The following is a 12,936-nucleotide window of genomic DNA, read 5'->3' as shown; positions in this document are numbered from 1 at the left end:
CCACCACTAGATGTATCTGACAGATTCAGCTACAGGTTACTTTGTGGATTCAAAATGTTGACAAAATACATGTATCAGCTTTTTTCAGCAGTTTAAATTAGCTTAAAAAGAATTGCTCCAGAAAGCTGTCATGTCAGGTCCAATGCACATCACAGCCAGAAACAGAGTTCATCATGGGTAAATGTGATGTAACTGCTGCGTCAGCTGCTGAAATAAGGAGTAGCTCTTGTATATATAACATTTAAAATCAACAATGATTGAAATGTGAAATATTTATAGTGTATACTGAGCCATTAAATTAAATTATTCCTCTTTTTATCTTAAATGGAGATTAAAAATCACTGTTACATCAGAATTTAATGTGTTTGCTACTCAGAATCCTTTATACAGTTATGAGATATTTTACATCTTCTACGTTTCTCTAATTATTTAAAACATAAAAAATTATGGAAATGTTTTATATACAGGGTTATTGAGTACAAATGAACACATCAGCATTTTTCCACACCACAAAATTAATGTTTTCAGATCCTTCAGAATGAAAATATTTGATAAGTATAACATTTTACATTTACTGACATTCAAACCAGTTGCACATCAAGTCTTAACAGTGAATTATTCAACATTTAAACATTGTCACACTTAATCACTTTCATTTTGTGCTTATTTCTCAAAGCTGGTGATTGTTTCCGTCTTGACAAAAAACTGGTCCACTCCCACCAGACCCACAATGTTATCACACGACACATCTTCACTGGGCTCAACCTAACGGCCCATCATCAAAATGCTCCTCTGAATTGGCTTCAAGTTGGGATGTGGCTTAGTCCCTTGATGCAAACCTTCAGATGCACATTGTTCATCAAATATTAGCTCCTTACATGTTCTGATATAGCTCCTATTCTCTTCAGACAATTTCAGATGTATCAAATTATATTTTGACTCTTTGTAATATTTTAGAGAGGTGGTGGAAAGAAGAAATAGTGAATATATTGTCGATTAAACCAGTCTGCTGCTGCTTTACTAATAAGTGAATCACTCCCACACAGACAAAGGCTGTGAATGAGGTGACAAACACTGGAATGTAACAGATACAACCAACATAAAGCTTTTAAACTGAAGAAGTCTTCAGTCACATTCCAATGATTCTCACCTCATCTGAGCTTCTCTTAAGTTACGCTCAGTTGACTAAACAGATACCAGAAGCATTTCACTAACACACATTAAATATATTTTCAACTACACTGCTTTAGTTTTAGCCCTTTAAAGACAATATGTATGCATTTTTGTAATCTCTTTCCCAGACCAAAAGAAATGCAACAGCAAACAAGAGCAATGTGGTTGTCTATCCAGTCTATGGCCCCTAAACACAACCAGAAAACACAACTGAATGAAGTTACCCTGTGTACCGGAGAAGAGCCAACAACAACAATCCATCCAGCTGTTGTGCAGACCAAAATGGACGTGCCACATCTCATCCATGGGTCGGTGCTCCTGTCAGTGTCAGAGCCGTCATGTGAGAGACCGTTCTGCTGGCAAATGTTTTTTTAAAACTTCTTTTCACTCTTACAGCCCTATGAAAAAGGCTGAATGTTCACCCAGGTGTCATGTTTATATCACTGAGCAGCAGAGGCCGCTCAGGATGCCATCACATCTTATCTTTACATAGAATATTACTGTTGGCTTATATATTACAGATTAAAATCTTGTATATATAATATTTAACATGAACAATGATTGAAGTGTGAAATATTTATACTGTGTACTGAGCCATTTAACCAAATAATTTGCTTGTTAAAATGTCTTGCCTGAATCTAGAACTACTGAGACTGCTGTGCATCACATCTGCATTTTATTGAAATTAATATTTTGAAGTTACTGAAAACTAAATCACTACATCCTCATGATCACATGACTAATTGACTGTCAAAGATGTACATTGGGAAAATCGTAATCCAGCTGAGAAATCATTTGTTTCTCTGTTGGGATCAGATTTTAAATAGAATCAGTTGTGTCCATTCAATTTATGTGAAGAATTTGGGATGGAAATATATATATGGAAAGTACCCGTTACCATGGAATATAGTAATGGGTACTTTTCTTTTAAAATACCCAGAATGCAACTAACAGACTGAGATTTTGTGGGTAACAGTTTCTTTTTGTAATGTGGAAATTTTCATTTTAACTTAAGGCATCATGGACTCAAATCCCCTCTGATGAATCTGGATCTGATAAAGGTTCCTCATTGTGGCAGCTGTAAGGTTTCTGTTGATAATGTAGAGATAGTAGAATATGTTTTATTATATAAATGACATCTCAATGTAGTCCAGTAAATTACCTGAGCAAAACACCAAAGCCCCTAAATTGACATCTTCAAGGTTATATGTCATAACTTCTTTATTTCTCTGAACTGACCCTAGACCAGCTGAGCAACACACTGTCAATCACAGACGAGTGAATTCAGCTGCTGCACTGTTTGGACTCCTGCAGAGTCACGCCCATTCATTTGAGTAAAGGTGTTCTTGCACGAAAGCACCCAGCACAGGTAAGTTGGGCTCATGCATCTGAATGAGGATCACTGATGCAAATCACCTTCTTCATTAATGTGACTCATTAGACAATAGGTGGGACTTGAAAGCAGCGATGAGCGACGTGCAAACAGTTGGAATGTGATTAGATTTCTCACTGGAATGTGAGCTGTGTCCTTAAACTGTGTATTGTGCCAGACCATATGAAGGAAAACACACAATGTTTGTACGACCTCTCAACTACTTGAGATAATTGTTTTCCACAGCATCACAATGAAAGTTTATTTGAATAACAATATATTTTTTTCTTTATTTGCCATGAGGCCTTAAAATCACTATAAATTATCTAAAAAACACACCTTAATAGACTCACTTGTCTGATCTTGCAGATTTGATTTAATTGTAAGTAATTATGTACTGTATGTATATAATGTTGGTCCTCTGTTGCTTTATTTTAAGTTGAGATCAAAAGTTGAGGATGGTTTTATCCAGATCAGACTGCAGCACGTTCAGATATGCTGACGATTGTTCCTCTCATCACTGGCTCCACCTCCAGCACTAACGACTCATCTGCTCATGAAAAGCTCCTCATTAACCTGTGGTGCACACCCTCTAATGTCCTATTGTCCAGACAGCACTTATATCCAGGGCTGACCTCTGCAGGTCCACATCTGCACTCAGTCCCACTGTTGACAGCACAACTCTGAGCTTAGACCCTCCAACCAAGAAGATGCAGGAGAACAAGACCCAGAAGTTTGGAGCTGAGCTGCATCAGCGAGGTTTGTTCAGGAAGAGCACCACCTACCTGGCTAAGATCGCCGTCGTCCTCCAAGGTGCTCCAGGCAAGATGCTCACTTTCACTCAGGTAAGAAACCAGCATCGATCATGGAGTGTTGTAATGTGAAACACCAATTGTCTCTTCAAAGCTAAACTTGAACCTGATGTTTTACAGTTGATGGACAAACTGGCACCACTCGTCTGTGAAGACAGAAAATCTGTTGAGAACAACATCAGAGTCTGTTTGTCAACCCACACATGTTTTGTCAAGGTACGTGTTTATTCCAGAATAATAAGTATTTGAATAATGTTATCAAGTGAAAGAATAACTCCTGTCTGTGAAAACGATTGACTCAGTTGTGTTGTGTTTTCAGATTCCTGTGATCCCAGATTCATTCCACAGTAAGAGGAACTACTGGAAACTGGACTCCAGTCAGATCACAGCAAAGATGGTGCGTCGTCACTTTAAAGGAATCCTGCAGCTCTTCCCTGAGTTGGCCTGCAAAGTGGAAACAGAGGACAAGAGCAGCAGAGCTTTCAAGCACTGCTCAGATCTCCACTCTCCTGAAGCTGCAGCCTGCAAAGCTGCTCAGATCACACGAGAGACAAAGTTCAGCAGTCCTTTCTCCATCGAGTCCCTCCTGAAGAGAGACGCTCCCTCGGCTCGGCCCTCCAGACCTTCTCCTCTCTCCAGTGTGCCGCTCAGGACAAAGAGGAGCCTCAACTGGGACTCTGAGGAGCATCTCCTCCTTCAGACTCCAGCTGGAAGTTCCCTCATCTGCTCAACAGGAGGCAGCACACACCACGAACTCGCTGCTAAGAGGATGCATGTGAGCACAGAGCCTTCATTCCCCATGTACACAAGAGCTGCTCCTTATTTCAGCAGCACACACAGCAGTTACATCACTTACTCTCTTCCAGCATTTACCCACGATGCTCTCTGTTTTCGCTTGTGACAGTGTTCCCTTCATTAAAATTGCACTTTTGTGTGTGTTTTTTATGTTTTTGAGTGGAACACTGAGAATCTTCTATTTGATCAGACACACACCCTCAAATCACACAAGGCTCATGAATGGTCTCATGTGTGTCTCGTTGTTAAGTATCTCTTATTTCAGGCATTACTGTGATGTTTAAAAGAAGATCCTACTGTCGCCTGAAGTATCTTGTTCAACAGACTAACAGTGTAAAGTGATTTTTTTGAGGATATTTTATATATTTTTTTAAAACATTGTTTTTGTTTGAGAGCTGAAGCAGTAGTCATCACACTGATTAAATGATTAAAGGTGCTTTTTCTACTTCCTGGCACTTTGTCCAACTCTGTCATATTCAGATTACTAGTTTACTATTTGGTCTGAAGGGGACGTGACATTAGCATGTAAAACAGGTCAGGCTGTTTTTAAAGCTGCCACAGATCGTCGAAGACGCACACGAACTTGTTAAATTTGAACATTTGCACCTTCTGAGTCTTTCCCCCGAGGCCCCGTTTAGTGGGGGGGGGGCATAATACAAAGTTGACTGACCACAGTGGCGAGGTTGAGCTGAGCAAATATGTAATCTATGAAATCTGTTTGCTTTTCTATTCGCAGGTCATCTGAGGCACAGGTCTGGTCTAAACTGTAACCTAATTAAGTTCATTTGGACATAGTTTTCTACATTTCACATTACATGTCTGCACACTGCAGGTCTACTGATTGAAGAAAGAGGTATTATCTGTGGCATTTCACTGTGCAGTACAATGCAGCTTCAAACCCACTGAGTGGACTATAAAGGGTGGAGTCACTCATTTACTAATGTAGCATTCATGCATATCTGATTTAGTACGAGAACAAAGGCCAAGAGTCAGGGATTATGGGAAAAAGGCAACCCATATGTACGTTTGCTTATAATGTGCAATGTTCTATAGTGTTCTGACACAGTACAAACACAGCACAAAGTTCAACCGTCACTGCTGTTAAGTCAAAACACATGAATACAGCACAGGACAGAACAAGTGGTAATTTATGGCCCAGCCCTCATACACAGGCTTAGTAGCAAGAAATACTGGAAATAATATGCAAATACAAAGGATTACCTACCAATGAAAAATTCATACGTGCATCCTAGTAAACATGCTTTAGCAATGATAATGGAGCCTGTCCGCCGTCCTAAATCTCTTTCACCCATGTCTAATTGGTAAATTGGCTTTAAACTCATGTTCAAATTTAATTATCAGAAGAACGTTTCTGTTACAAGGTTTGATTTTATTGCGGCTGTTTGTCAACACTCTCGAGGTATGAAGCGGATCATTTTAAAAATGTGCGGTCATGGCTAGATATTGGTTTTCATGCATTTTACCCCCTTGAACTTTATTATAGTGAGGAATTTCTCAGATAATATCAGAGCATGTGAGTCGAAAGCGCACTGAGGGGGGTCTGTCATGAGACGGGAGCTTGGCCCAGCTGACTGAAGGCGAGGACGAGGAGTTGGGTGAGCTCAGCATTTGGCAGCCTATGCCCACGACATACTTCCACCCTGGGGGATTACTGGTGGCCGACCTAGATTACAACGCAGCCCTCCTGCCTTCCATCTTTATTTTTTTTGTTTCCCTCCCTCTCTCCCTCCCTCATTGCATTGACTGGTCAACAGAGATTACACTCAGCAAGCCTGGCAGTCAGACAAAATGGCTCAGCATGTGACTGAATGAATGACACATTGAGGGACTGGGGACAAAAAAGAAAAACTTTCTTTTCTTCTTTTCACTGTTTCTTTCCCCCCCTCTTCTCTAATATATTCCCTGTTCTGGGTCATTTACAGATTGTCTTTCACTCCCCCAGAACACAATATGGTTAGTTCAGGCCTTCCTATGGATAGAATACACTTTTCTTATAAAAATCTGTACTGCACACATTTCTGTGTATTAATGATCAAATGATTCCAGGAGATTGAGGCTGGTGACTTTGTCTGATTGCACAGTCACAGGAAACTCAAGCTTGACTGTCTCTCTATGGATCAGCTTGTTCGTATTTACTGATTGAGCAAACTCATTCAAGCATCAATCTCCCTGAATGCTTCATACTGTCCATACAATACTCTCTGTGCTATTTACCATATTGCTCTGGATGCTACAGATTTCCTGACGTTACTCTATGCAAGTGTGTCTGGACCTGGATAACAGGTCGGTCACATGGCCTCTACCGCTCTGTCCTTGCCACAGAATAAAAAACATATCCTTTCTGAAAAGAATAAACCAAACTGATGACAGGGTCAGTAGAACTGTGCACAGTCAAATTTAGGTGATTTGTTACAGTAACAAGGGTACTTAACCTCTCAGCATGACCCACTGAGCGGTTATGTGTGTGTGTTTTGCAAGCTAATCTCTAGGCAGTTGCTCTGCAGCTTGTTTACATGTAGGCTCGGAGACACCATGGGAGCCTGCTGGACTGAGGGCAAAAACACTATTTTTAGCTCTTGACTTCTATTTCCTTCCATTTGTCAGTGACACCTCAGCAGTAAATACAAATATCTCACTGCCATTATGACATAATATTTACTCTTTGCTATGGGGCAGTTATATACGTTTATCAGTAAAATGTCCTTAAAGAATAAAAAAATCAAACCCCTGTCAGTCTTATCATGTCATTTTTATTTAGTAATTGTCATGTACCTGATTGGACATTTTGTGTGCAATGTCTTAACATGCATTTTATATGTCAATGTGTGAGTATGATGTACATTGATGTTTTAAATCCATCTGAAGTGTCTTTAAACATTGTTAAAAGCACCATATAAATCAAATGTATTATGATTAGCACTATTATCAACCTACTCGCTGACCATAGTAACTGTGGCTGCCATATAAATGTATTGTATGTAAAGTAAAGTAAAATTAAATGAAACTTGAAATATTAATATAAACTAGTATCTTTAAAGTTATATGTCATTTAGAAATTATTTTCTACCCAGTAAGATTACTGGTGACACCATGATAAATTCCATACAGTAAGTTTATACAACAGCCTACCTGTTAACTACTAGAAGTGTTTTATGTTAGACAGATTTTAAACTACTGCCTTTCTTCGTTTTTCAAACTTCTTATTACTATTTTAATTGTTTCCTAAAGATGTTTTTCAATAATTCTGTGCCTCTGTTTTCTGCCTGATTTTTATTTCATTTCTAATTAGTCTTTTATATGTCATTTCAATGCCTCCTTCATGTAGCAGCCTGAGTGGCCTGGCGTCTGAATGGTGCAATATTTAGCCCTAATCCAGAGAAACACAAAAAAACACATGAGCACTGATTCAAAAAGTTTACAAATGATACAAAAATGAAAGAATAAAAAATCAGAAAGGGGAACTGTGCTGTATATTTAAACTTGTTGGCATGTTTCACTCCTGACTGTGTCCTAAAGGTGCGGCCCTGTGACGTCAGAGAATAAACACGCGCTACGTTGACTTCCGGGCGGAACAACAACAACAGTCGCTCCAGTCACGTCGCGCTCGTCCTGCTCGTCCTGGCCCCGCCCACAACAGCTTCTTCATCCTCAACCCGCTGGCTCATCAGCCTGAGGGCCGTGATGCGTTCAAGTGCTGCTGAAAAACACACCCATCAAATAATAAGGTACTAATGGTTCGTTTGTTTGATTCCACTCTGTGCTGGACTAACTTAACATATATCATAACCTATATGAATGTGGTAATATTCACCTGTTAACAAAGAGAAAATATATGTAAAAAAAATGATTCACACTTTAAATATGCTATGCACTTTAAATACACCTGAAGTATATGAAGTGAAGTGTTTACAAAATATTGTCAGAGAAAATAATGCTGTTGAGTAAAAGTTGTGCACTTTTATTGAAATTACATAATGAATGCACAACGTTTACTTCATTTACCAGTAAAACAACTGAAGTTACATAAAACACATTGTTTTTAATTGGAAAGTGGTTGAAAAGCGTTGGTGATTAAATCTACGTCACTTGTGGTTATTTATGTAACGAAATGAACAGGACATATCAGTACAAACAATGCTGCCTGAGAGCTCTTTTTTTAAATATTATTTTTAAGAGCAGTGCAGAAAATGAATGACCTTTGATTTACAACAGTGACATTGTGGGATTCTGATGCTTGATCCTGAGGAGTGTGTTGTTTCTTTATCCTCACACAGAGGTTAAAAAATCATTAACAGTGAAGTTGGGCCTTCAACTAATTTTCCAACAACACAGACACTGAAGCAACGCAGCAGTGCTGCAATATTATGTCCAACTTTTCCCAAAACAAATCGTCAATCATTGATATAAAATGTGGCACAGTTTATTCACGCCTGTGAACAGAGATCTGGTTAATCAGCAGTAAATCTCTATTCGTCATGAATGAATAACTCTGAGGATGTACAGTCAGTCAACGTCCTCCACGGAACATGTTTATCCTCAGATTTCTCTCAATGTGGTAGTTTGACATTTTTGGAAATAATTGTATGCACTTTAATGCAGAGAATTAGATAAACAAGAACCCCTCTTATTGTTGTGTGTTAAATACATCGCCACAGTCAGCAGTCTAACTGTTAGGGGCGCAGCACAAAACTTCAGGGCCCTGTGCATATTCAGTCTCGGTTGGGCCCATTCAGCATTCAAGACATACATTGTAATACCTGTACAGAAAGTGAATCTATAATGAAACATGTGCATCTCCAAAGTCTGAAAGCTGGTTCCCAACAACATAACTGCTTCAAATTTCACTTGAGGTCCTCAGTGTTTTGAGGTTACCTGTAGGAAACTCTAAAATTGTAACCTCTACCAAGGAGTTATACATGTTTTTTGAATTGTGTTAGTTAGTCAGCAGGATTATGAAAAAACTATCAATGATATTTTGTGGAGGGGTTGTACATGGCCTGGGGAAGAACTCATTAAATTTTGGAGCAGATCTGATCAAATGGGCAGATGCAGAACTTACTTACTTACTTCCAGTGCTGATAATGTAAAATTTCAAAACTGCAATTTAGACATCGTTGAGACTTTGAGTGTTTTTTACTCTTTTTACCCTCTAGGTTTTTCAAAGACAGTGAATAATAAGCTCTTTTATTCTTTTTTCATTCATGCTCATCGTGCTGTGTGTGACTTGCCATTCTTAAATCCACTCATTTTCTCTTATCCACTACATACAACTCCTCACTCTCAACCCAATCATTCAGACAGAGTCCACCCACATGTGACACAGATGAGGCAGTTACCACACTCTGTATAGATAGGATTACATTTTTAATTTCTCTTTTAGGCTCCATAGTAATTCTAATCAACTTGATAGGAACTGAGTCAAGCTGTGGAATGAATGTCCGCTCCACTGAGATCACACCTCTGCAGTTGGGTTTGAATGTAACGTGGTGCAGTCTCACCCAGCAGCTAACATTCCTGTCATCCTGACCTCACATATTTTCCCCAGGAATCAAAACAGGGGCTGGGTAGGTGCAGTTTCCACTTTGATAACCCGTCCAACTTTATCCGCAGAGGCTGATTTGTTGCTGCTGGAATGTCTTGTCCTCCCCGGACCTAAATTCCTGAACAAATATGACAAGGAGGAGATGTAACAGGCTGCGTGAAACAAGCAGAGCCAGAATGACACCCAGAAGAGTGTACCCCTCCATCCACTTAAATTCAATAAAGCTGCACCAAATTTCACACAGTCATAGATATCAGGTCCCAAAATGAGATGGGATTTTATCTTTCATCAAGATGCATGAATTATTATCTGAGAAAATGGTGAATATGTTGAAAAAGGCAATCTTGCAATGTAAAAAAAAAAGATAAGTTCCAAGAGTGATGCCACCGCCTCGCTCAGCTTTGTCATCAGTTCCCACTGTGCCCTGACATGTTTACTGTGTCTAAACTTGGTGCTGGCGATAAAGATATTAGGGCTATGACTCGATGAACAGTGACTGTAGATCTGAGAGGATTAGGTTAGCTCCACTCACTGTTTGTTTATCTTGTTTTTTTTAATGCACCACAGAACACGTTCAGTGTGATGCATGTGTGTCATTTATACAACCACATCAATTGTTGCATTCAGTTGAATAAGTAGCTGCATGGTGGCTGTTTTATTTCCTCTCAATGACTGGCTGAATTTTAGCCATTAATGGGGAACTATGCATATCAGATGAATCATGTCACTTGACTGCATTGTACATAACAGCTTTTACTAGTGTGAACACGTATGATCAGTTTAATTGGTCACTGGTCATGTGCCTTTGCCTTTCTGAGAAATAGGCAGAAGGTTGTTCATGCTTTTTTAAGATACGCTCTTAAATAATTACACAGACTTGTTTGTCTCACTCCCTTGAGAATGAGTCAGCTGACTGTTGTGTGTCTTTGGCCATTTGTGTTTGTGTGACTCTGAGCCGCCCTCATTAAAACAACAAGTCTCATAAATAACATTTCCTCACCATTGTACAGTTTTTGTGCAATTTTGTCTATATCTATATATATATAAGGGGGCGTTCACATTTTATAGCCGTCGAGTTAGTTTAACCTTTGTCCCTAAGTGTTCATAGACCAAACAAACACTGTTATTGAGGCTTCACTGTTTAATGAGGACTGTTATGCATCAGTAAAATGTCCCCAGCCTGGTTGGTCACTGAGTAACAGCCTTATCAACATCAAGAGCAAAGAGGACAGTCTTATCAAAGCAGTAACTGCAACTTATTGAGATCAATATTGAATACAGGTCAGACTGAGGAGAAACCTCACAACAGAACAAAGTCACTTTACAGCCAAATAAAATGCCACAAGGTTTGTTTGTCTGTTTGTCCTACAATAAGATGTGATAACAACACGATGCATACATTCATAAAACACCAGGGCACCTGCTTGTAAAAATCTCTTTCAAAAACAGAAAAATACAAAATAACTAGATACAATAATATCAGTCTGTGATGGGAATAAAGAACCATTCTGTTGAGCATATATAAGTTAGACAAGTTGGAAATGTTCTTTCTTTTTATTTTAATGGACATTTTGGCACAATAAGCTTTCATGCCAAGAATTAGATCAGAAGAATGTCACCACTCTCCATTAAATATAGAGTTGGAGCCTGCATTTGGCGATACAGCTTTCCAGGTTTTTACATCAGCATAGCTTAATTTCAAAGACATGCACACATTCGGGTTAGGTTAATCATCTGCGACCCTTGAAGGCTAAGCTTAATTGGTCTCCAGTTGTTATGCTAAGCTAGGCTAATCCACTGCTGGCTATAGCTTCATATTTAGTTAGAAGCTACATCATAATACAATAAATATTTACTTCCACCAAGGGGGTTATGTATATTTATTTGTTTGTTTGTAAGCAAGATTACACAAAAACAAGTGACCAGATTTCCATAAAACTTTGTAAAAGGATGCAGTATGGGTCAGGAGAGGAATCATTTTTCTATTCAGTATTATGGTATGTTACCTGAACTAATGAAAAGACTTCCATAAATGGGACATGCATCCACTTTATACTTTTTTTGACATTTCAGACAGACAACTCACGTTCAAATTTTTATTGCAACAGTAGTGTTTGGTGTTTAGGCTCCTATGATTTGATATGATTATACAGATATGATGGGAGTAATGAGCAAATACTTGTACTGGCAGCAATACTGACGCAGCAGCGGGGCAAGCAAAGGAGTGATGGGTGGAAATGTTCTCGCTTAAATAGACCGCCTAATAAGGTGGGTGTGTATTAGAGATGATTGTGGAAAGTGAGGTATGTCACATGATTGGAGCAGCGCAGCTCTAGTTGGCTGCCTGAACTTGGAACATGGATCTTGATGAAAAAAATCAGGCACATTTAAAGAACTGATATTTTTAAAGAAATCACCTGAGATTGATATCAACCCTCTCATCTAACTCCTCACAAGAAGGTGAATAATTATTTTCCCCAGAATTTCAAACTGTTTTAAAGCTTTTACTGGCTAACAACAAACCAAACAGGGCCAGACTGCATGTAATGATCTCTCAGCAGGTAACAACTTATCAAAACTTTGTAAAGATTTACCACAGAGCTCATCAGACACTGTCAAAATGTACTTTTCACCCTGAACACACAGGGGATAAACTTTTCCACATCGCTCTCAAATTGACATCACTTTATAATCCTTTTACTACGTGACCTAGAGCAACACTTCATGTCACATGTGTCTGAATCATGCAGTCTTTGAAACCTATTGCATCACCGCTGCTGCCATGACTGGTTGAGTCCTGCTCATACAAAAGACTGAAGAATGTGCGTGTGTGATAAACCTAAAGAGTGAGGAACACATTCATTGTCAGGAAACAGATAATTATTTTAAATTGAATTTAAATATTTGCACTTAGCAGGAGTTAGGAGCAGGTGGATGAGCTTTAATTTGACATTTTCTACTATCTGCTATGTTTGCAGTGAACAGCAGATCAGCACGGTCATGAACTTGGAGACAGAACACACATAAACCTAGAGACCTCTCAAAGGTATCAACAGAGAGAAGATATGAGACGGGCAGGACACAGTTTCAGTTTGTGCTGTTACTGGATATACAGTACAGAGCCAGTGTTTTACTGGAAGGGGGAAAAGGGGATCTAATTTGTTCTAATGTTCCTTGAATAATTGAAAAAAATTCCGAAAAGTGCTTCATGGGATTAAAAC

The 12,936-nt window shown here is 38.9% G+C and overlaps 1 protein-coding gene across 4 annotated transcripts; it reads left to right on the top strand.

The window, feature by feature from the left end:
• The first annotated feature begins 2,408 nt into the window (after window positions 1-2,408).
• LOC109631660 (forkhead box protein H1) lies at window positions 2,409-4,597 on the top strand. Of its 4 annotated transcripts, none has more exons than XM_069515818.1 (4): window positions 2,409-2,542; window positions 3,189-3,390; window positions 3,478-3,573; window positions 3,677-4,597. In XM_069515818.1, the coding sequence occupies exons 2-4, from the start codon at window positions 3,256-3,258 to the stop codon at window positions 4,256-4,258; spliced, it is 813 nt and encodes a 270-aa protein (XP_069371919.1). In that variant the 5' UTR covers window positions 2,409-2,542; window positions 3,189-3,255; the 3' UTR covers window positions 4,259-4,597. The 4 variants fall into 4 exon arrangements, with proteins under 4 accessions (XP_069371919.1, XP_069371916.1, XP_069371917.1 ...); XM_069515815.1 differs by having other exon boundaries at window positions 2,422-2,542; window positions 3,161-3,390; XM_069515816.1 differs by having other exon boundaries at window positions 2,486-2,542; window positions 2,985-3,390.
• The last annotated feature ends 8,339 nt before the right edge of the window (window positions 4,598-12,936 follow it).

The sequence above is a fragment of the Paralichthys olivaceus genome, chromosome 20 (assembly GCF_024713975.1).
Source record: "Paralichthys olivaceus isolate ysfri-2021 chromosome 20, ASM2471397v2, whole genome shotgun sequence".
Taxonomy (NCBI): domain Eukaryota; kingdom Metazoa; phylum Chordata; class Actinopteri; order Pleuronectiformes; family Paralichthyidae; genus Paralichthys; species Paralichthys olivaceus.
Note: the sequence above shows the minus strand (reverse complement) of the source record. Positions and strands in the feature narration are given on the sequence as shown.